This window comes from Neopelma chrysocephalum, unplaced genomic scaffold, assembly GCF_003984885.1.
Source record: "Neopelma chrysocephalum unplaced genomic scaffold, ASM398488v2 Primary Assembly neopelma1_23, whole genome shotgun sequence".
Classification (NCBI taxonomy): domain Eukaryota; kingdom Metazoa; phylum Chordata; class Aves; order Passeriformes; family Pipridae; genus Neopelma; species Neopelma chrysocephalum.
Genome location: NW_020897691.1, coordinates 28,298,959 through 28,324,398, shown reverse-complemented (window position 1 = coordinate 28,324,398; position 25,440 = coordinate 28,298,959). Strand labels below are relative to the sequence as shown.

General features: G+C 38.8%; 1 protein-coding gene across 3 annotated transcripts in view; it reads left to right on the top strand.

Annotated features, from left to right (window-relative positions):
- Positions 1-25,440, top strand: part of TPD52L1 (TPD52 like 1) — a 54,450-nt gene that overhangs the window by 6,915 nt on the left and 22,095 nt on the right. For all 3 annotated transcript variants that reach the window (XM_027691978.1, XM_027691969.1, XM_027691987.1), the window contains exons 2-3: positions 15,877-15,992; positions 21,313-21,461. In XM_027691978.1, coding sequence (XP_027547779.1) covers positions 15,877-15,992; positions 21,313-21,461 — 265 coding nt within the window. The remainder of the gene's footprint in view (positions 1-15,876; positions 15,993-21,312; positions 21,462-25,440) is intronic.

Here is a 25,440-nt window from a genome sequence, read left to right as displayed (position 1 = left end):
TTTTTGTATCTTTGCATTTCTAATCACTGAAGGAGAATCCAGGATGCTCAGAGAAGTAGATAGGGGATATAAAACCAGAACAAGGTCTAATGCCTTATGTCATTTCCGGAAATGGAAGGCAAAGCTATGCCTTGAGCAGTGAGTTCCTTCTAAAGCAAGGAGGCCTGTCAGGAAAAATGCTTGCTTTTGGGGTGTTTTTGTTGGTCTTCTGGGGTTTGGTTTTTGTAAAGTTGTCCTGTTACCATTTACTTTAGCCTGCACTTATCCTTGCTGTCCACCAAGAGCCTAGTCAGTAAAGTGTTTTAACTTAATGAAACTACTTAAAATGTGTAATGGAAAGCAGTCACTTTTCAGCTTTGCTGTTCTAAAGGCAAAATTAGACTTTTAATGTTTTTGTTGTTAAAAGTACTTTAAATTCTATTATCTTACAACTTATTTCTCAAATGCAAAAGTTTAGCATTTCGTATAACACTGGAACTATGGCTTTAGTGGTGCTTTAGGCAGAGAGAGATATGAAGTTACACTCTGAAAACACTTTTGTTATTCATGCAAGCATGAAGTGCCTATAGATACAGTGTTGGTTTTCCCAGTAAAAAATGTTTATGTAGCAGGCAGCACAGTTTACTTCCATGTGCTTTCCTGCTGAAAGGGCTGCTTTTGTTTGTTGATCAATGAAGTTGTTAGGACCAGATCCTGCCCAAGCTATTTCTCCCTCTGTTTTGAACCTTTCTTTCTGTTTTTGTCTGAGTTTTACTTTAGTTTGTGAAACACCTTCCTCTTTAGCCATCTAAATGTATAAGTTGTCTCTCTTCAGTACCTGTGCCACACTTTAAAGTTGTATTTAATAAATGCCTAACAAATAAAGTTACTAACTTATAAATTGTAAGTAAAGTATGGAAGGCATAATTTAAAACTATGTATGGTATGAATTTAAAAGACTGTATTATTTATATTCTGTAAATATTTATAAATGGGAGCTAAAGGGACCTGATGCTTTCCATGTTTGCTTCTTCAGTAAAGAGTTAGGTTTTTCTGTGTTCACCTGTTTGTTCAGGTGTTCTCTTTTTACCAGTTTCCTCACTAGGAAATTGCCTTGTCACCTGGGTGGGACTAAGGTGGTGCAGGTTTGTGGTTATGAACAGGTTTCTCATAACCTTCTTAAAGTTTTAAAATACTTTTGCATAGCTTCCTTGGAATAACTGTTTTCATTGTGCTTCAGGTGGATTTAGTAGTAACTTGTGAAGCTGATGTTGGCTCAGGCGTTTTAGGTGCTTAACTAATTCCTCTTTCTATGTTTCTCACTTTAATTAAAATGTTCCTAACTGCACTGAGTAGATCACAGATAGGTCACGCTGAGAAATGCTGGCAGATTTTTAGAGGAGGATGTGGTGTGAATGTGTCTAGTTAGAATATCTTCTGAAGGCCTCAGATACTTTTTCTGCTGGGCTGGTGCATGCTAAATTTTCATTAAAAAGTGATCTGAGATAGTTGTATTTAAACATATCCAGATTTTTCTTAGAGACAAGTAAAATGTGTGTATATTACAGAGTCAGAGGGGCAATTATGCCAAGAACAGAAGATTATCTTCTGCTCAAAGTATTTTAGGTAGATGGCAGCTATTAACTTGTTGTTGTGGGAAGAAGGAATCAAAGTCATAATCAGAGAGAATGATGTTTGTCATGTAATTAAACTATCTAGCCAGCTGTACACTAGTATGTGCAGATGAAGAACCAGTGAAGCCCTGTGGTCTTGCAATAGTAAATCCTTCAGTCATGTAGTGCGCCAGGTGTTGCCGCAGCTTTGATAGCAAAGAAAAGATGACAGTGAAGAAGGAACCATTACTGGAATAACCTTATTGATTAAAAAAAAAAGGCTGCTGAATAATGTCATTCATATAAACTGAATCACAATGCAGGCTTGAAGACTTACATGAGGTCTTTGCAGAGATAAATAACAGGAAACTGGAAGTCACATATTACAGGTAGAGGAAAAATATGTGTTCTCTTGATTTTAAATTGCTTCAAAAAACAGAGAAGCATAGATAGTGAGCAATAATGATGAAGCCTGCAGTAAGCACAAGGAATTAGAGTATGTAATGATAATAGCTTGTACTCATTTGGGAGAGGTTCAAAAATGGGAAACAGGTTTACAGCTAGATCCAGAATTAGAAGGCTTCTCAGTTGTGTCCAGTTCTGCACAGAAATATGGAGCATGAACATGACCAGAAAAGGGAGCAGCAGTATTCTGGTCATAGTTATGTGCTGTGCATGGGAATCAAGGACAGGGAAGGGTAAGAAGAGAGTAAGTTTTAACAATTAAGTTGAATAGGGATAAAGATATGAATGGAAGTTATTAGCAGATATGCAAGCACTGGAATACTGGTTTATTTCAGAAAAGTACATTTTTTTATGTCCATCCTGCAACAAGTTCCTCATAAAAATCTCCTTACTTAAGGTAGTAGAAGAGTGAAGAGAAGACAAAGACTGTCTTGTGCTCTCCATCTAGACCATTCTAAGGTACTGAAGTTAAAATAGGCATGATTTCAGACTCAGTGATCTGTAAAGATAGGTTAGAGGTTTGAATGTTGTTCTTGCCAGTGAGTGTGGTTTAATGCAACCTCAGGGGAGTAGCAACGCATGCCTTGTGCTTAGCTAAACCCCTTGCCTTTCTTACCCATTGGCCTGCCATTACCTGTGCCCAAAGCAGCTGTTGGAGAAGCTGACCCTCCTTGGTTCAGGGCTCATCTTCCCAGTGATCTTCAAGGAAAAAAAACATAAAATCTGCCTGTGGCAGCTGCCATCTTCTGCTGGTATTTGAGGATGATTCAGGGACCTCAAATATTGAGACTGTATGGTGTGTCTGGAAGTGCTTATCTGTCTCCTGCTCTGATAAATAGCCTCCCTTCCTGCAGTATGGTTATCTGTGTCACTTGGGCTGGCTGCATGAGGCATGCCTCTGTCTTCAGACCCTGCCCGACAGAAGTTTCTATAGGAAATTCACAGATACCCAGGGCCTAAACCCCAGATGCCCCCACTCACAACCTCACTAAGCAGACACATTTCCTTGTAATGGCATTCTGCAAAACACTGAGTTGGCAAAGCCAAAAAGTTAATGATGCCAAAAACTCTGAAGGCCTTAACATGAAGCTTAACATTAGGAGCAGAATAATAAGTGCTTCATTTCACAGCTCAGTATGCTGGCAAAAAAACTTGTGAGAAAAACAAATGAAACTTGGAGTTGGGCAGGTCCAGATAGATGGTGCTATTCTGATTGAGGAGTGTTTTGTGTGGCCTGTGTGCAGAGAATTAGTGTCACACTAACTCCAAGTTCCAGGTTTGTCAGAGCAAGACTGCCTGGACGTAAGGCAGTGCATTTGCAGGAATCGAGGTGGCACACAAGTGAGCTGGTTTTCAATGTATTTGTAGTATTTGCTTTAAAAAATAAAAATTTGTTTTATTTTGAATATAGGGCCTTTGCAACAGAGTACATGGCCATTGTATCTGTTAAAATGGGTTGTTTTCAAATAATTTTCATATAAATAAGCTTTATTTTTATTGGTTTTAAATAGGAATACAATTATGTTGGAGGTAGATGCGTCCAAGAGTAGGTCAAGTTTATTTAGGGAAGACTAGAGGAAGTCTACACAGTCAGATGACCCCCATTAGGCAGGCAAAAGTGCATTGGTGCAAAGTAGCTGGTCTTTAATTATGAAGGGATTAAGGGGTGAAGCAGGTGGTGCTTAAAAAATGGGACAGCGAGAGGGAGGAAGGGAGGTGGATGTGACACACAAGACATGTCTGATCTGAGGAGTGTGTTGATTCACTGCTTTTTCTTGGTGGCCAGGAGCTATTATGTAATCTAACATTAAAAATTAAGAAAAACTGAGAAAAGTAACTGTGTCTTTCTCCTAACTTAGTGAGTGATTTCAGCTCTGGGGCCCCCAACTTAAGAAGGACTTGGAGGCCTACGGAGATAATGAGAGAGCTGGAGCACCTTTTCTATGAAGACAGATTGACAAAATTGGGTTTGTTCAGCCTGGAGAAGAGAAGGCTCCAGGGAGACCTTAGAGCACCTTCCAGTACCTAAAGGGGACCTACAAGAGAGCTGGAGAGAGAATTTTTCACCAGGGCATGTAGTAGTAATGGCCTTAAGGTAAGGCCAAGGGGTAATGGCCTTAAACTCAAAGAGGGTAAGTAAATAAGATATTTAGAAGAAATTCTTTACAGTGAGGGTGGTGAGACACTGGAACAAGGCCAGAGAAGCTGTGGGTGCCCCATCCCTGGAAGTGTTCAAGGCCGGGTTGGGTGGGGCTTCGGGCAACTTGGTCTAATGAAAGGTGTCTGGAAAGCAGTGCCACAGAAAGGGACCTGGTGGTCCTGGTCGATGGCAAGTTGAATATGAGTCAGCAGTGCCCTGGCAGCCAGGAGGGCCAACCGTGTCCTGGGGGGCATCAGGCAAAGCATCACCAGCCGGTCGAGGGAGGGGATTGTCCCACTCTGCTCTGCACTGGTGAGGCCTCACCTTGAATATTGTGTGCAGTTTTGGGCACCTCAATAAAAGAAAGATATTAAGCTCTTATAGAGGATCCAAAGGAGGGCAACGAAGATGGTGAAGGGCCTTGAGGGGAAGCTGTATGAGGAGCAGCTGAGGCCACTTGATCTGTTCAGCTGGAGAAGAGGAGACTGAGGGGAGATCTCATTGCAGTCTACAACTTCCTTGTGAGGGGAAGAAGAGGGACAGACATTGATCTCTTCTCTGTGGTGACCAGTGACAGGACCCAAGGGAATGACCTGAAGTTGGGTCAGGAGAGGTTTAAGTTGGATATTAGTAAAAGGTTCTTCACCCAGAGGCTGGTTGGGCACTGGAACAGGCTCCCCAGGGAAGTGGTCACAGCACCAAGCCTGACAGAGTTCAGGAAGCATTTGGATGATATTCTTGGGCACATGGTGTGACTCTTCGAGATGGTCCTGTGCAGGGCTAAGAATTGGACTTGATGATCCTTGTGGGTCCCTTCCAACTCAGCATATTCCATGATTGTGTCCCTGCCTATGGCAGGGGGGGTGGAACTAGATGGTCTTTAAGGTCCTTTCCAACCCAGACCATTCTATGAGTTATTGTTGTTAATTTATAATTATGCTGCCTACAAAGCTTAGTCACAGATCATGGACGTTTTGTGCCAAACAGTATGCAAAAAAGTAGTCCTGGTCCTTTAAAACTGTGATCTTTACTCTCCCAATGTGAGAGATTGAGCAGATATAGGGGAAAGATAATTTTTCCCTTCTCTCTCAGCATTCCTAAATGTGTACTTTAGTAAATGTAACTATGCTGAGATATTTAATCTATATTAAAGCAATGGGAGTAATGAATTTGAGCCCAAAGAGAATAAAGAATCTGTCATGTACCCAGTTATAATTGTTTCCTGTGTATTTTCCCTAGTATGTTTACAGGACTAAAAGTGACACATCTGCCTTAGATATTGAGATTGCTGAATTGGGGTGTGGGGAAAGCAAGCAACCTGCTGGCTGCATTAAGATTTTGCTCATTTTTAAATTAGACTTTTAAAGATATTGTTAGCTATGTGTTTTGAGATCTAAAGGATACAAATTATAACTACTTGAAGAATTTATTTTTTAATTAAAAATATGATTTTATCACTTCTTGCAGTATAGATACATTGTTGGAAGTTAATTGAGGAGTCTTGTGAGCTTAACTATACTGCAGCTAGATTGCTATCTAATTATATTCTTTTGCACTGGGCTTTAGAAAAGTACAGTAAACTGATCCGTTCTTAGAAGAGAAAGGTTATTAATCCTGCATTTAAGTTGCAGTCATTTTGATTCAGTGAAGCAGATGAGTGTGAATTGATGAGCATGACATGAAGCGTGAGCTTAATTATACAATTGATGGGATTGCAGTCACTTCTACCAGCTGAGGATGGGACCCCAGGTGTCTGTCTATTCTGAGATTAATAAAAAAATGTACCTTCATGTATTTTTAGAATGAAAGGGTGGATTTAAGAAATGTGACTGATGACTTCTACCTCTGACTGCCAGCATTTCCAGATCATAGCTATCTTCCCCTACTTTGCTTTTTCTCTAGTCTGATTATATATACTTTATTCCTTCATTTGATTTATACTGTCTGTTACAGTTTCTAGAGTACCTTATTTGTGGAGAACAAGTCCCTTTTGTGACTCGGTGTCCTGCACTTTCTCATTCCCTATTATTCAATCGTGACTTTATCTTGTTTCTTTTTTTTTTCTCCTTCCCTCTTCTGCCTAAAGAAAGGAAAGAGAGGATAATTCTTCCACTTGTAGCATCTTTTTCTTCCCATTGACATCATGGAAAGTTGTGCAGAATGATCAGTAGAAAGCACAGAAGGTGGTACAATGCTGTCATTACTTTCAGTTTAACATAATAGAAAGAGTCTTCTGCTGTCTTTAAACTGTTACATTTAACAACAAGTGCTTTGTTTTTCCATAGCTACAGCTTGAAAATGTCGCCCTTGTCTTGCCCAGGCAGGCAGGATTATTATTTTAAACAAAGAGAGCTTGCTATTGGATAAAATGCACAAGATCATCCCTTGCATTTCGGGACATTTCAGATAATTATTTTTTTGGGAAGATCAGTTCTCAGGTTGAAATCTTAGGTTGAAGTAAGTGATATGTCATTACTGCTATTCTCATTTTTTTCCATTGCACTTCTCCTTACCAGTGTGTGTGGCTTCCTGATGCAGTGGTCAAGCTGTCAATTCTGTTTTCTGCCAGTTATTTGTGTGTAGATTGTGTCTCTTACTAGCATAGACTGGCAGCTGTGTCAATGGTTTCTGGTGGAAAAATAAGATAGAGACATCCTCAAGGTATGATTAATTTCTTCTTATTATACTAAAGTGGAGAAAAGAATCAGCACAGTACAACTGGCTGTTTATCTAGGAGCTTCAAATAAAAGCATTCCTTTGTTTCGAAACCTGCCAGTCTATCTGATAGGTATGGATGGATTTATTATTGCTTGGTTTTGCAAGCGTTAAGAGATGAAAGGGAAAGCCTTAGTAAAGTCTGTAATAAGCTGGTCCAGGATGACTGGGAACACATTCTGAGATTTTAGACTACATCCTAGAGCTCTTGAACACCCAAAAGCTGTACTCCTTTCCTCCCCTTGATACCACCCCACCCAGAGCCTGTTGGAGAGAGGAAATGAAGACACTTGCCCATCCATCTCTCTCTTCCAAGGAACATACTCAGAGAAAAAAGATTGAGTCCTCATGGTTGCAAAAAGTAGAATCTACAGTTTTCTTTAATGTTTACATTTTTAATTTACATGACCTGTGTGTCTTGAATTCTTGCCTCTCTGAACCAAGGTGTTTTCCAGTCATAGTTTCAAAAACAACCTTCCTTATATTCTAAGTCCTTTAGGAAGAAGGCAGACTGTATGGTGATTGCTGGGCTCAAGCAGTTCAGACTTGTCCACAGATAGAACCAGACACAGAAGGGAAGATATTCCTCCAGTAGTTTGTTTTCTAGGTGAATTAAATGAAAACATATTTTTCTATTTGGATCTTCCCTTAACTTTGTAGTGGAAAAAATGGTACTGGAAATCCTTGCAACTTCTGTTAGTTTTTTCTGATCAATTTAGTTATTTAGTACTTGCTTCTGATCCCCCTTCTCCCCCCTTAATCTCTATATCTATCATTAAGACTACATTATAAAGAAGATCAAAGACACTAATGCAGTGTCTGGACAGTTCCTTTGTTCTACTTACCATTTCATCCCTTTGAAGACTTAATTGCAATTTAAATTTGTAAACAAGAGTTTTCCAATTTTAAAGAAGAAACTCTAATGACATGGCAAAAGAGGCTGTAACAAGTCATTTTGCTTACTGGAAAGGTTATATAATTAGGAGTTGTTTTCTCACTATTTGATATGAATGCCAGATAACAAGGTAGGCGCTATTTTTAATTGGTTGGGAAATAAAAAAATAGAGCAGTAAAAGGGCTTCAATTCTTAAGTATTTCATTAGAATAAAGGATCACCTATATATATATTTCAAATGAATGTCAGAAAATGTACACAAACGGAAATTGATGTTCTTGACTTCATATTTGCTGCTATTATGGTTAATTCAATAGACATCACTGCATATAGTGTGAGGTTGGTTTTTTTTTTGGTTGAGTTTTCTGGTTTTTTTGTTTGTTTTTTTTTTTTTTAAACAGTGGACATATAAGAATTAGTCTGATACATAACAATCTAGAACAAGGGCCTGAGATTAATACAGAGAAAATACATAAAAAGCACTAATTAAAACATCTTTACCTTTAGATACCTGAGTAAGTCTAAAAATCTGCCTTGGATTTTATCGTTGTATTATCTGGTTATTTTAAATTTTATTAAATATTTTATGTAAATAAAATATGTAAATTTCATAAATTTTATTAAATAAATTTTATTTTTAAATTTTATGAAATAGTTACAGATCCTCTTATGGGAGGATCCACTTATCCTCTAAATGTCTTATTAATTTGTCATCCCTACAATTCTACTGGCAAACATATGCACAGGTATTGATCAATGCTGAACCAGTTTCTTGCATTAAATCAGATTTCATGGCAGACTGTAGAATTTTGGTCACTAGTCTTAGCCTCAACTGCCATGAACTTTGAGAGGAAACTCTAAAATGCTCATGAAGTGTTTCAGCATACTATAATTCCATGTATGGTTGTTGTATTATCTTGTTGTATGAATCTTGCAGAAGAACACATTAAATATGTTCCACCAGCTATCCTCCTACTTTTTTCTGTATAAATATCATAATGCAAAGGGTTGTCTGCTCTGTTGTTTCAACTTGGATCCTTCTGTATGACTTGCAGTTCCTAATTACTGATAATCCCATAATTTTAATGTTTCATGCGTATTTTATCTAATTATATGTGACAGTTAAGTATTAAAACTTTCTTTAATGTAAAAGCCAAACAGCTGTTTGCACTGATTTAAACCTACTATATGCTGTCCCAGACTTTATGGGGGCTTTTTCTTTTTTTTTTTTTTTTATATTTTGAAGTAACATTTGTCCAGAGAATCACTAGTTTCCCTGTTTGTGGAGGATAAATAACTTACACATGAGCATAGTCTTAATGTAATTTGTTGTAGGAATATGAGGTTGTATGAGACTGTAGTCTTGCCTCCAGCAATCCTACATCACAAAAAGAGGGGCTGTCTGGAAGACATAATGGGGGAGGTGGACTGAATCTTGCATCTGTCCCTGGGCAGAATCCTGTGGCAACATATCCCAGAGCCAAGTGTTGATTGAGCTTCTGGATTGAGCTTAATTGCAAATAGAAGAAGTGGAGAGATGGGGATAAGTAATGAGGACTCCTCAGCTGACCATGGAGAATGAGGGAGGGGAAGTTCAAGGTGTAGGTTCTAAGACAGCTTCTGCTCTGTTGGCACCTCTTGTGTGAATTTTTTCAGTGCAGTAGAATTGCTGGGCACCAGGCACAGCACCTGAAATTAAATTCAGTAACAGAGTTAACTTAATCTGCATAAGAAATAGTAGGAGAAGAAAATAGATATTAGTAAGTGGTGGTGTGGGGACTCTACCCTCATGCCTTATCTCTTAATGGCCTGCTGGAATGAAACCTGGAAAACCTATGCTTCACATGAGTGTGTGGAAGTCAATGCCATGTTGTTAGTAAAGGACATAAGAGATACAGGACATCAACAATGCAGTGAGTTCTTGTCAATGGCTGGTAATCTATTGGATGAAGCTCCTAATTCATTCAGGGAAGCTTGCAACACCTGTACTATGAGGTGAAGCAGAAGCTATTCACCCGCCCAATGACTAAATTGCTATTCTAAACAGGTTGAAAGTTAATTCCCCATTCCACACCTGGATATTGGTATAATTCTGAAATAATAGCAGCTCCACATCTGAACAATTTAATAACCATCACAATTTCAATTTTTTCAGTTATGACCACAGCTAGAAACAAGGCATGATTGTCAGTATTTCTGGGTAAGTGGGTAAGAGGAGCGGGGAATGCAACTTCAATGCAAATCCTTCATGAGGAAGCACCCATATACTAGTCAGGCAAAGGGGGTGCACTGGGAGCCCTACACTGACCTTTCAGGTTTTTTATTCTTTTTTTCTTCTGCTACCAAAGATTTTATGTTAATCTTGGAAATGACTCTGCTACTTGTGCAACTCCCCTCTGAGAGTGACCAAATCTTCCTGGCTTCTAACTAGTACCTATGCATCTTTCGGCAAAAAAACTGTCTTTCCCAGACTAAGTACCTGTGTGTGGTCAGGTTACTTAGCTGGGCAGGAGAGGAAAATGTCTCAGTCTCCTTTGAGACTGAGAGGAGACCTCATTGCAGTCTACAACCTCCTCCTGAGGGGAAGTGGAGGGGCAGGCACTGATGTCTTCTCTGTGATGACCAGTGACAGGACCCGAGGAAATGGCCTGAAGCTGTGTCAGGGGAGGTTTAGGTTGGATATTAGAAAAAGGTTCTTCACCCAGAGGGTGGTTGGGCACTGAAACAGGCTCCCCAGGGAAGTGGTTCCAGCACCAAGGCTGCCAGAGTTCACAAAGTGCTTGGACAGTCCTCTCAGACACATGGTGACTCTTGGGGTTGTCCTGTGCAGGGCCAGGAGTTGACTTTGATAACCTATATGGTTCTCTTCTGTGCCCACTTAGGATTTTGAGACTGTACAAGAGCAGTACTTGTAGGTGGACTTATATGACATCCCTTCAAGTGTGCTGTAGGATGCTAGGCTGCTCCGTGGTCACCTGCCCTTAAAGGCCGGCTCCATCATCATCAAGGAGTCACAGAACTTCCCTCAGTCCGAGACTAAAGTGTGCGAGAAGACAGTAGAGAGAGAAACCAGTGACTGTTAGGAATGTTCTGCTGGCTGTGCAATGTAGCACAGTGCAGAGATACCCACAAATTCTGAGCAATAGGTATACCTGTGATCTAAAGCAGCGGTCCTGACTCAAGGCTCCGGAGCAGTATGTTATGTTTTCAGCATGCCTGAGCTGATGAGATGTGTAGCTTGCAGTGGCTAGCTAGCAGAGAGCGAGTTCGTACTGATGCAATTGTAGTCCAAGTTTGAGCTGGTAGATGCTGATCTCTGTGATGCTCCATTTTAAATATAATGTCCTAATTGTAACAGCTCTGGTTATGGTTGGTGCTTTAGCGATGGCTTTAACTATGCAGAACTTTCATGTAGCAGGATTAAAGCTTCCTTACATAGTGGTCTGGGGAGTATCAGATATCTTGCAGTTCTAAAAATACTGTGAGTCTCAGTGCAATGAAGTCATGAAACTTAATATCAGGTGGGAATCCTAGCAGAGTAGGTTCTTTTGGTGTTTACAAATTTAGACTTAGAAAACCTAGATTATGTGTAGGTAAAACTGGTTATTTGGCAGTAATGTTTCTGACCAGGCATGTATGTGTCGCTTCTTGTGGAAAACTAATTTAGCCATTGGGAAATGTTTCACTTTGAAATTTTAGCCTCCCTGTATTTTATCATCAGGAGCATTAACTGAAAGTTAATAAGTAATAAATATTTTCCCTGATCCTGTAAGTTAGCAGAAAGAATGAATTAAATTAATTTTATAGCTTCCCTGTACTTTCAGTAAGCCATTGGGAAAACAGAGCCTTGAAATGTTACCTGACCAGATTTGCAACTTCCCAACAATATTATTTTAATAAGCAGCTAATGATCATTTGAATACTATGATTTAAGATAGCAAATTTAAAGGAAAACGTGGAGATCAGTGAATGGAAATTGAGGTGCAGTGTAAAATCTATCATATTCCAGTGCTGCAGGAAAGATTTGCCTTGGGCATCTGATCAAAATGCCATTCTGTATTTTAGTTCCTGTGAGAAGTTACAGATTATTTATATATGTATATACAATATGACATTTACATTTATATATGTAAATACATTATGACTATGAGTAGATATATGTTTATCTATAGAGTTATATACTATGTAGATATATTTAACTCCAGGTTTACTGGAAATCAGTTAAGTTCCTTCTACTCCAAAGGAAGAAGTATGAAACTGAAAAGAAAAGCTGTTTTACCTTCTCAGCTCCGGGAACTGTTTGTATAAACTGAATGTCTGTTCATGCACATGAATGAATGTCTGCATTGCTAAAGTGCAGATTTCTGTTTTCCTCGATAAAGTACATAATTTTTGGAATTGAATGTACATGCAGTATTATCTTAAAATTCTGGCTTTTAGATACCTAAATCTGGCCTGCTTGTGTTGAGTAGAAAAATTTTTTGATTGTAGGACTTAACTCTAACCATTTAGCTGAATGAACTCGTCTATTTTTGTGTTTTCATAAATAGTTAGATTAAGTATGTTTAACAAAATGTGTAGATAGATTAAACACACTCAATAGGATCCTAACTTGTTACTTGATTCTTAAAGACCTGCTCATGTGGTTAATTCAAGACATATCAGCAATTGCACTGAACTCTTTTATTCTCTTATGTTTCTGTACTTGCTGCATTTATAACCAGTATCTGTAAGGTGTATTTCCCAGGCTGCCTGGTTGAAGGGACACTACAGGGAAGGTTGAGAGGAAGCTGTGCTTCCTGCACAGAGTAGAAGGTGAGAGAATATTTTGGGGTCAGCAGTACTTAGCAATAGGAGCTGCTTGGCTACCACAATCATCACCAATTCTTATATATATTGTTGTGAATTTTGCTGCAAGTTTCTGTTCTCCTTAGAGACTGAAAAACTAACAAGTTTTCTACAAATAGGAAAATGTTGATAGCTTAATTTCCTATGGTTTTGTGTCATGTGGTTGGCTGACTCCTTGAATCAAGTTAATGCTATAGCTCTTTCTGAGGCTGTGCTGAACTCCTCCTGGGCGCGGTGCTATATGGACCTCACAGAAGGTGGGCTTTTGTGGAATGGATGCTGTGGTACCCAGAAGTAAATTTTTTCCTGTTATTGTAAAACAGATTTTGTGAATTATCCTTTTTCCTTGTTTGGCTTCTCTGATACCTCATATAAGGATGAGCTTATTTAGCATCCACTCTGTCTGTGACATTACTTTAAATCTTCTTTACCAGCTGACTGTTTTCATTAAATGACCTCCAACTCTTTGAAATCTAATACAGAACTCAGTGGTTATTAGAGGGGAACTAGAGACAGGCACATAAATTAAAAAAAATAGACTAAGAAGAATAAGATCTCAGGAACCTTGCCTGCATACTTTGATGTGCAATTGGTAGCAATTATGGATGCTAAATTCTTTAGGATAGAAATCACAGGGGCAGGTTTTATGTTTACATTCTCAGTAGATGGAAAGGGTTGGAGTCTCGTCTGCCTCCTGTCTTCCTAATGTTTTTTATTTCCCCTCTTTCCTAAGATGAAGACTAAGACAGGTAAATTAGAGACGTGGTCTGTGAGGGTAGCCCAAGGCAATGGTGAAGATACCTTTTCAGAAATGACTGTCAGTTGCTCAAGTGGGGAAAAGACACTGAAGAGTTCATATGACCTAGCACTAGAACTGAAGCACCCTACTTATGCTGCTAGTCCTGGCCCAGGACAGAAGTGGTTGGTCATAAATGGTGCAAGAATATCACAGAGACTGAGAACAGCTAGGAAGAACTGAGAGAATTGGTTGCTTGTGATAGGGTTCATGTGAGGAAGTTTCAGAACTGAGACTGACTTTAAGAAGTTTGTGACCTATAGTACAGTGGAGAGGTGTTCAGACTGGAACTGTGAGGTGACTGAAGTGAAACCTTTGCACAGGGACAATGACCATTAGGGAAGACTCTGGTAGTGACTTGAGCAAGAAAGTAGAGACTAAAGGATCAGATTAGATTTTGGAGGACTTAAACAGGAAGCAAAAGGTAAGAATTGGGACTGGCATTGCACTGCAGAGGATCATACAGAAGATTGACATGCATGTGCTATTTTGGAATGGATTGTAATTTCAGTCCAATCTTGAAGTTTACTTGACAGTTGGATCTAGTTAAATGTTATTCATAAACTAATGCTGTGCCTTGAGCATAGGTCTGCCTTCTTTTTAGCTCAAGGATCCATTGCTCCAAGGTCACCTCATCTCACATCTACCCCAAGGCTTCCCTTAAGGGTTTTCAACCTAAACCCTGTTGCCCCTGAGATTTTTCCCAGAGCTGCCCTGTGCTGATGCTCCTCCATCCATGGAAAAAGAGACTGCTTTCAAGATTATGGGGGCTAAGTTTAGCTTGATTTCCATAGCAACACTATTATCCTCAAATACCAAACAACAATTGTGTTTGGAGATGGAGGAGTGTTAATAAAGGTGATTTGGGAGTATTCATACTGAATAAATGTGCTTTTCTTTTGTTGAGACTTCAGCAATCTAGGTTTTCCTGGCAAGCAGCTTTTTGGGTAATAGCTAAGATATCAACTATTTCTATATGCTTTCATGTTTTTAAAAAGGTTTTGTGCTTAAGGGTGGTGATCTTTTTTGGCATATGGTGCCAGGCAGGGGTTCAGCACCTGTTTTGCTGCTCTTTTTCTTCCCACTCAGGGAAGGTTGTGATTAACAAGGCTGAGTTCACTCCATTGTGCTCTGCAGTGAGGTTGATGGTATGAATCAAATCAGTTCTGTTCTATTAAACAGGAGGAAATCCAGGTACACTGGGAAATGCTAGATGGAGGAAATGACAGAAAGCTGGAGGGAGCTTAGTTTTTTGCATGAAAATGTAAAGTACTCAATTTCAACAGACTTACTGCTTGTAACCTCTGTTCCCTAATGCGAAAACCTAACTAAGTTGTATTCTAATCTCTGTGTAATAGAGTGTACAGGCCCCCGTGGACCTGGGAAATAAATTATTTTCTTCCATAGAAAGCAGTATACAGGTGTTAGGAGTCAGCAGAGATGGCTGATTAGCCCACTAAAGAACTGAAATAAAGGGAAAAATGCTGTCCCAGATGTAGCCTGAAGGAGATTTTTCTTCCACAACAGAAAAAGATCTAGAACTTTAAAACAAGTTCCAAAGGAACAAGAATGTCTTTTGTTATCTCATGGTTCATGTTGTTTTCTTTGCAGACCATAAGAAATGAGAGGCTCTTAGTGGCTCCTAGTGATTGGAACCCCAGCGATCTTCTCTTTACTGAATGGCTGGGAGATAGGATATATTTTGTTTCATCTGTACGTATTATACTAGGCAGGCCCAGGTCTTGGAAACATCTTTGTATGCACTTATCTTGCTTATTATACTTACTTGTCTTGGACATGCAAAAGAAGAAAGTAACTGGAGGTTGAGTATGTTTATCCACCCTTCACAAGTTTAGATTGAGCAATCAAGGTATGCTTCTCACTAACATTTAGAAAATTTAAACAGTAGATATGACATTTGCTTCTGCAAACTGTATACATCTGTAAGGTTTCAAATTGCTGCAATCAGCGGTACTTTTAAAGCAAACTTTGCTCAGTGATATACTTTATCGTTCAGTGCACTATTGCTACTATTTACATCTATAATCCACATTAACCAGCTTTCTTATTTTGATGAAAAAGCTTTTTTTTTCCTTCCATATTATTAGAAGCAAGGAAATGCCTTATCATGGATTAGTGGGGTCCAAGGTGATTGCTTTCTTGGAATGAGAGGTGCTTATACATATTAAATTGCTTCTGTGCAGACATTGTCATCTAATAGTTCCAATACCTTTTCAGAAGCAAAGAGAAGCAGAATCCAGATGATCTGTAGCAGGAAAAGGTTGGGTTTTGGTTTGGTTTTTTTTTTTCCTAGTGGGTGAATATTATAATGTTCTTAGATTTTAGGGGAGGCCAGTACCATAAGTGGTATAATCAATAACTGAAATAATTAATAATGGTTGTCTTGACCTTTTAACTCTTTAAGGCCTGTTGGAAACCCAGTCGTTGCATGAAGCAGATGAAGATGTGGTCACTGATGTTGATTTCACCAATATGATTTCTGAAGAAGAAAAAGAAGAGTTAAAGATTGAGCTAGCCAAGGTAATGAATCTGAATGTGCTACTGTTTCTAGTTCCTTAAACTGGAAGATATTAATTGTAGGATAAAATCATAAATGTATGCCCTTTCTTTTGGTAAAATTATGCTAGGCTACAATACTGCGAAGGAATTAATTTCCTTTTAGATTTTTTTAAGGTTAAATATGTTCTACTTGATGGTTCTACAGAGAAAGTTAAATATACCTTACCATCTTAGTAAAGACTTGTCTTTATTTAGAAACCTTCCTTCATAAAGAATGGAAGGTGTTTTTATTAGATTTGTGATATTGTTGATACAGTGGTTGTGCCACCTGATGGAAAAGATTTTTTTTTTTGTTTTCTTTGGCACTGATGTGTTTGGAGAGGGTTATATTTTCTTTCAGGAGTCTGGAACTCAGGACACTATGAAGAGGCTTAAAAATAATAACAAGGATATAGAAGGAAAAAGGTGGGAACCATGTGGTTTTTTTATTATAAAGATTAAAGAGATTGTCTAGATTTGGTCTACAAGGGGAGGATGTGTTCAGTTTTAATTACTGCTGCTGAATACCACAGAAACAGAAGTGAAATTCAAAAATTATAAATGAGAGAATGGGGAAAAAGTGTGAGTTTACTTATTTTAAATATGAGTCAAATAACAGAAATTACAACTGTATGAAGGGGAAGAGTTGTTTTTGTCTTAATTGGAATATTAAATTAATATTAAGTTGTAATACTAAGTAGTCTAAGAAGTCACATTCTTAACTACTTTCAGGTCATTCACCTTTAGTGCTGATAGGATTTTCTAGTGAAGCAAAAGACTGTTTTTTCACTTCAATATTTTATCAAGCCTTATGTTTCTGAGTCACTAGTTATTTTTAACTTTGCTGATCCGGTCACATCTGTAAATAATCAGAAGGAAGCTGAAACTTTACATGTTCTGTTCATCACATAAGTTAGAAGTTGGCCTATTCATTACTGGCTTTTCATAAGGATCAGAGGCAGTGGGCACACACTGAAACACAGGAGGTTCCCCTTGAACATCAGGAAACATGTTTTTAACATGAGTGTGATTGAGCAGTGATACAGATTGCCCTGAAATGTTGTATAATCTCCATTCTTGAAGATACTCAAAAGCTGTCTGGGTGCAGTCCTCAGAAACATGCTCTAGGTAGTCCTGCTTGTGCAGGGGGTTTGAACCAGATATCCTTCAGTGATCCCTTCCAACTTCACTTCTTCTGTGATTCTCTTCTCTTTTCTGGTGAAAGGGACTTAATAGGCAGATGAGAAACAAGGAAGGAAAAAATTCAGTACTTCTTGCAATCATCTGAGAATGATATGTCTCTCAGCACAATTAATCTGAAGAGTTTTTGGGTGTCCTTTCTGCCTACTGATTCCCATGGAAGCAGAGAGTTCTCAGTGGCTAATGCTAGAAATGCTTTAATTCATGTACTAAGAGAATGCCTTTTAAATATTATCATCTTGAGTGACCTAGGAATTATTTTTTGAATTGCTCGCAGCAGTTTACTGGCATACAACTTATGCCTAAAAAGAAAATAAAACTAAAAAATTATGATAAGGAAGGTTTGGAAAACCTGAATTTAGAGTGAACAAACTGTAAACTTAAATGAGGCTTATGACTCTTAGAAAGACTGTAAAAATATATGTACGACCTTGCCTCCTTCAGAATAACCTCTATGGGAATCAGCTAATGTTTCCTTCTGAAAAGCTTTTAGTCTTTACTTTCAAGCCCTTTCTGCTCCACCAGTGATAGTTTTGTTTTCTTCCATGTCCTTATGTGTTATGTAATACCAGTTTGAACCTGTAGGAACAAGCACCTTTCTTCTTATTGTTGTAAAATGTAAAATTCATCCTTAATTCTGCTATCAATAGTTGATATACTGGAGAGCTGTTGTGAGCACCTGCTATGCATGTAGTTAAACAGAAAAAATATATTCCATCTCTGTGTTGTGTATCTGCTGTATACATTCTTTGTCTTGTTCCTCTTCCTCCTTCCCTCTCCAACATTAGGAGAGGAACAAGCACTACTGGTTTTTTTGACAGGTTTTTTGTATCCTCTATTCCTATTCCTCTGCTGGTACTCTCTTTGTACTCGAAGCTTCTCAGAGCATGGACTCACTCTGTTCTTGTATTTGTAGTCTGGCTAACACAGCAGGGCTCTGACTCTAAACAAGCCTTGGAATTCCTACAGTCAATCTAAAATGAGTAACTCTTACAGAAACTTTGAGCAGTCATTTGAATTTACAGAGTTCAATTGACTTTTCAGAATAATAGCAGAAAATTGTAGCCCAAAAACTTTACATAAGGCCAGAAGATTGTTAGCAGAACAGGTTTTTTTTCTCCCTTCCTCCCTCGCTGTAAGAAGCATGGTACAATGACTCTTGAGTCATGATGGGGGCTGAGACCGTGAGCTGAGACTTGCTCACTGCTGTCAGTTGTCCTTCCATTACACTTGTCAAAGTAGTCATTTACTCTTTTCTGTCTTCCCCCTCCCATACCTTCAGAAAAGGAGCTATCTGCTTTGATCTAGCTGATGCACAGGTTCTAAGTTCAGCAGTGTGTGTTACTACATGTTTGCTCCCAGTTTGAGGAAAGATGCTAATACGTTTTTTCTGCAAACTTATGCCTAAATTTATTTATGAGTGTCCCTTGATGTGTCTGGGTGTTTTTCACCTAAGGGAAAGCTTAGGTGATTCTAAACCCAGAGGTGTAAAATTTGAGCTATATGATTTGTGCATGTGCTGCTTTATTTTATCACTACCTTCCTCTCTTCTCCATCTCATTTCTGTCCCCTATCCTGTATCCGTACAGGTACTTGTGCATCACGCTGTAGTGGATCTGGTTAAAAGATCTTCTGTGATGGCTTTTACCTGGTTCAGTCCACCAAGGAGGGCTGTGCAAACAGTCAGACAGGGCCACTACGTATTTGGGTGATGTAGTAGTAGTGAAAAAGGACACTTAATCTAACTTTTATTTAACCATGTTGGCTTCTGTTTTCTGTTGGGGCCCCTTAATATTTTAATCACTTACTGCCTTGAAAGCTTGTATTTCTGTTGACTTAAGCCCTAGTTTCATAACAGATTCTGCATTTATATGAGAGGACTTTTAAAAAATGCCTAAGCAGGTGATGCCTGACTATCATGGGAGCTAGGTATGTAGCATGCTTAAATGTTTTTCAGTATCCTATTGTAAGTCCCTAAACCTTTCTACCTGCTTCAGAGTCTTCAGTCACCGATATCTGAGCACTCGAGGGCGATTTTGTGTCTGTCATTATTTCAAAGTGATGGAACTTGAGGAGGATTTTGTCAATTCAAAACTGATCACTGTATTAAAAATATTAAATTATTTTTCTTTAGTCAAAAATGTTGTTCATACTTATGCCATTGAGCACATGGCTAATACTTGCTTAGGGCTTTACAGCTTTAGATGTCTATTCAATGGAACAGATGGAAAGTAATTTTATAGAAGCCCTCAAATGTTTACGTATCCAGGTACCTAATGATCAGGCTAGTGCTAGCCCATATGGAAAGCATTAATGTTAAAGTACAAGTAAGCATACTGGTATTGGTTTAAGTTAAATGCTTTAGCAGTGTTACTCAGGCAGATGTGCACTAAGGGGGGAAACAACTAAAGGGAGCTCTGAACTGCTGCCTGAGGAATGCTGACATTTGTGATTTCTTTCTGTAACCATTTAACCAGTTATCCTCTCAGGAGAGAGACTCTTGACAGCTGCCTCTTGACAGTGTTTCGTTTGCAGGTTAGGAATATAATGGAGCATAAAGGACATGGGCAGGAATAAAGCAATTTGGATTGTTGTGTATTTTACGGGTGAAGTGTTGGCATCACAGGCATTGGTGAATACTGATATCTGCTTCACTCAGATCATGATTTTGCTTTGTGTTCATAGTCTTGCTGCTTAATTCCTGAGCTGCTTGAATAATTCAGGTAGCAGGTAGTGACAGAAGAGAAACTGACAGCTGAGGGATTCAAGGATGAGACTTTTCCAAGAACAATGAGTTTACAGCCGGTTTTACAGGGAAGCAGAACGCATGAGTGTGTAAAATAAAAATAATGCTGGTATTGGTGTCCTAAATATAGCCCTGGAGGTCAGCACTGTTTCAGCTGGTGCTTGCATCATTCCCTGCAGCCTATGGAGTTATATCACTGGGAGACTGTGGTTCCAGGGAACTTAGCATATGGTAATCAGATACACTGCCATATGTTATCCTATTAACATATGGAAGAAGGAACGCATTTGGTAAGGGAATTTCTAAACCTGAAGTGAAAGGCAGCTGCTCTGATGTCACTTGCCCTTGTTAGCTTCAGTGTCTCTGAGTGCTGCTTGTATAGATTGGATAGGGAAGCTTCCAGATGAGGAATGCAAACCTGTGCTTGCTTGCAGGAGTGTTACCCAAGGAGCAGGATCCTGAGCCAGTGGCAGGATGTTTCTGCTGTCCCTCTTCTGGCCCCGTGTTCTGGTCCTTGCCTTGTTAAAACACTGGCTTTGTTTAAATGTTTAAAAAAAGTGTCCACTGCAGGAAGAATTATATCCCAGTTTGGGCTGGATGGCATCTTTACAACTTGAAAATGCACAGTTTGGTTAATGACTAAGACTTCTGAAAAGGATAATCTGCTGTGTCTTCTGAGTGTTTCTATGCTTTGGGTAGGACCTGCTCACTCATGTTAACAGTCCATCTATAAACTTTTATGTTACTATTTTGAAATATGTAGGGCCTAAAATACATAAATAAAACTTACGTGACAAGGATTATAACATTTTATGATACTCTCAAGTCATGTTATCATGCGATTTTTCTGGTTTTTTTAACCTGCTCCTATGAGTTTGCATCTGTTTTTTTCAGGACTGGAAGACTAAAAATATGCAAATATGAAGTTAAAAGCCTATGCATTCAAAGACAGATATTTGCCTGAATTGTCCAGTCTTGTATTTGCCTGAATTGTCTGGTCCTACCCATTCCCATTTTACTAGTGAATGAGAAACTGATGTTTGAGACTCCTAATGCCCTAAGGCAGATCTTGGTCAAGTCACTTCCTTACTGGACAATTCTCTGTCTTATCAGATGCATGTGTATGATGGTGCACATAGATGACACAGTTTGAGACATTAATTTAATGTAGTGTCAGCTCTGTTCTGGGCATGCCTTTGTGATCTCCACAAGCACTTGACTCTGTCTCTGTAGTTACCTACAAAAAACACAAGTTTATGTGAGATTCATTTAACCTCCTAACATCATGTGTCTTTATCATTCTGTGGGAAGAGGCTAACACCTTTCTCCTTTCTCCTCCCCATTTTTTTCTCTCAGCTAGAGGATGAAATTTCAACTTTGCGGCAAGTGCTAGCAGCCAAAGAGAAGCACCTGGTTGAAATTAAACAAAAGCTTGGCATAAGTCTGATGAATGAACTGAAGCAGAACTTTAGCAAAAGCTGGCATGATGTGCAGACAACTTCCGCGTGAGTACTGATCTTGATACTTACACATATGAACATACCATGTTCCTCTCAAATTTTTTGGGCTGAATTAATAGCAAGATTGGTAGAAAGAACCACCCACCTTTCATTAAGTGCTGTCTGAAAAGTCATTTGATATTTTTTTTCCTTTTCATTTGACAACTGAATTTGACACATAAGGAGAAGCAAGAGTGAGCTGCTCCACAACTGAGCTGAGCTGGGAGCTGACAGCAAGGCAGGCAGGGCAGTGACATCACCCATGAAGGAGCAATCCCACAGTATCTGAACAAAGAGAGCAGAGCAGGTCCAGTGACAGTGAAGAGGGTCAAGCCAAGAGTTCAGATCTCCCATCTGTATTGATGAGCCAGGTCCAAGGTCAAGCCAGGGAGTCAAATCTGTGAGTTCAAGATCGATGAGGTACCCAGCCAGATAGAGGCATATCAGTAATATGACTTGGGCTTAAATGCAATTTAAGCTTTAGTGTAGCTCCAAAGTGAAGGGAAGATGTGCTTAACAAAGCTTCTCCCAACTCTTTCTTTCATGGCACTTTGATCACAGTCTACTCAAGGCTGCACAGTTGTGCAGTGCCAGAGGTAGCCTGCAGCCAGACTCAGGGGAGTGGTGGGGGGAAGCATTTGCAGTGTCTCTTGGTGCATTCAAGGTGCTAACAGAGACTTGGAAAAATATATTAAAATGCACGTTTTTGCATTAAAATAATTATTCTTTGTATTTTCATGGGAAGTCAAAAGAGGCATAAACCCCTTAATAGAAAATGTAGTTTGTATGTCTCCTATCTCTAACTTTTGGACAAGTTTCTCATCTAGGTCCTGTTTCTCATGACATGTCATTAGCAGGAGCATCAATGCTGGCTTGGTGAGGATGTATGACATGTGCTAGAAGAGGGTTTAGAAACACTAAACTTTAGAAGAGAGGAGGGAAACAAGAACACCTGAACTAGAGTTACTGGGAGACACTAGCAACATTTTGAAAGAAAAACTTTCATTTTTTACTTGAAATTTGGTAGAAAATTACAAGATAGCTTTTCATTTTTCCTTCACAACATTGAATTTTCCACAAGGATAGACTTAGGAGACTTTGTCAGTATGGTAGCTGCTACTTTTTATTTGAGATGATTTTCAAAAACAACAAGCCATTAGGTGATAAGTGTCCAGAAATAGTTATGTGGAACTGAGCAGCAGGAGTCCATCTGTGCCCGTGAAAATTCTTTTGTTCATGGTCCCACTGCTATATAATTCTGGCTGACACTCATGCCAGTACACTGATGCCAGTACAAATCATGGTAATCCAGCATTCTTAAGAATGAATGTGTTAAGTAACAGAGGTGATTCATTGTTGCTGTACCAAAATAGCAATGGGATAGTATTAGTCACCAAGATTCTCTGATTTAGAAAGGAAGAAAGCCTGTTTTAAAAAATAAAAGTTCAAAATATTTACATGCCTGCAAATTTTGTTTTCACTTAGCTGCTGTGTTTCTCTGTAAATTAAACCCACATTTCTTTAACAGGGAACTTTTCAAAGCCACAGAGAACAATTAAGCACCAAATTTTTGTCCACTTATTGTTAATAATCTTTTTAAGCTCTCCATTTAGGGATGCATTCTTAGGGTTAGAGTGGACTTAGAGGCAGAGGGGTGGACTTCTCTCAGCAACAGTTCTGTAAAGTGTGTTTGATCCCTAGTTAGGACTCAGGACCTAACTCACAGGATGGATGCCACCTGTAATGCCACCTAAATTTTAACTGGAGATTTAGTACAGTCTGTTTCTTTTCTATTAATTCATGGCTTAGGGTATGCAAAAGCAATTCTAACTACCTCTGGTAAGACGTTACATTTGCAACAATAATGTGCAGCTTTTTCTGTACCAGAACAGCTTTTTTTAAATCAGCTTTATTTTTCTATAAGGAAAAGCTGTAATGTTATTTGCATTTTCCAACCTTTTATAAAAGGCACCTGGCAGCCATTCATTTTTTATGACCAGAATCATTATGCATTTTTCAAATTCCTTGTTGATTTCCTATACTATTCTTCACTGCACTGACTTTTAGTATAATCTGTATGTTTGGGGGAGGCAGGGGGTTCTACTATAGAGAAGATCAGTATCTAGGGAGCAAATGATTGCCTTGAGTTTAATTTGCTTTCACAGTGGTAAGGCATTCAACTGGAATGACTTCCTACACACACATTTTTAATGATTGGGTTTTCAGTGAATAGAGGTGGGTGGATATTCAGATAGCTTTTAGCAATGCAGGTTTTTTGTATTTTAAAAATAGGTAATTAATTTTTATTTAGATTCTAGAAGCAGGGTAAGAAGAAGGACTAAGGAAAGATGTCCACAAGATACCTTGGCCTTTGCTAACTATATATGGTGTAACCATGCTCAGCTCTGTCCCTCAGTTTTTAATTTGGTGCTCTTCTGTACTTCTTTGGGAAAAGACATAAGATATTATAGTCCTGTCCTCTTGGGAGATCCTTCAGTACTATTGAGTTTCTAAAGAGCAGTTGTATCTGTAAAATTACACACAAATAACCTCACTCCAGCCTAATAGTTCCCAGAAGCTCCTTGGTCATTCTTTCTTGAAATGTTATCAGCTGTTAAAAGATGTAAGCCTCCTCTATTTTAAATGGTTAATCTCTTTGGAGTTTTTTTAGGAAAGTTTCAATGTTGCTCTGCTGTTACTTGTAGTACTTAATTGAGATTTGGGACAAGAGCATTCAAGATGGACTTGGCCTTTTCCCCCAAAGGCAGAATAAAGATCTGTTCATTGACTACTGGTTGAACTATGTGAGCAAACTTAGTTCTGCTGATAGGTGACTCGAGGACAATTGCATGGGTTTCCACAAACAGTGGGAACCTAATATTTTATAGTTCAAATTTCTGCCAGGTGATAAGAAAATAGAAAGTATTAGTTACGCTGCATGTGTTTTAGGCTTACAATCTACAGTACATGCAGTCTTTATTAGTATAACTTTAAATATATAGTAATGTGTTCCATAGGTTCAGAATTCTCTTAGGAAGTCAGATATAACTTGTGGACAACCACAGTCCTACTGTGACTTCTAGGAATTAAGTATACTATGTTCCCACACACATACTTCTTATGAGTGGTAGTAAAAGAAATGTGGGTGTTTCCGTTCTTTGCAATGTGTAATCACCTTTTGATGTTTTCTTTACTAAATTTGCAAGTAAATGTATCAGTTGTGTAAGTGATGACTTTAGCAAGTACGTTACCTGTGTGTGAGTCCGTGCTATATGGAAGTAAAGGGAGCTTTGGGTCCGATCAGGCAATGTTCATGCCATCTTCAAAGATGCTGCTTTTCCACACGTATCTCTGTCCTTGAATTTGGAAGGGTGGAGTCACAAGGTTGGAGAAAGGACTTGGAGAAGTTAACTTAGTCTGTTCTCATTGTTCCTTTTCCAGAAGATGTATGTCCATTTGTTTGCACTAGGACCTTCAGATAATTGGAAGCTCTGTAGCAAGGTCATGTGATCTGTTCCAAATGTTTGTTTCTCAGGGAAAACCCCACTGTAATTGTAATTGTGGAACAGAAAATATATACATGTGTATTATAGTTATCTATATGTGTGTATATGTAACAGTACGGATGGGAAGGGAGGCCTGAATGTAAATTGGAACCTTTGAAAGGACAAGGATTAATAATATCCAGGAAAGGGTCAATGGAAAGGGGATGAAGGAAAGGGAAGTGAGAAATGGAAGGAAAAAGAAAAACTGAAATGAAGGAAAAGGAAAGAGAAAGAAGGAAAAGGAAATTAAAGGGAGGAAGGAAAGGAGGAAGAAAAGGAAGGGAAAAGAAAAGAAAGGGAGAGGGAGGAAAAGGAGAAAGAAAAAGGAAGAAAGGAAAAGGAAGGCTGGCATAGGTTTAGTCTGCATAATTTTGTTAATCTAGTGTACTATACAGAGTGCACAGTCAGTGTTATTGGCATAGTTTAAGGTGTGAAGAGCT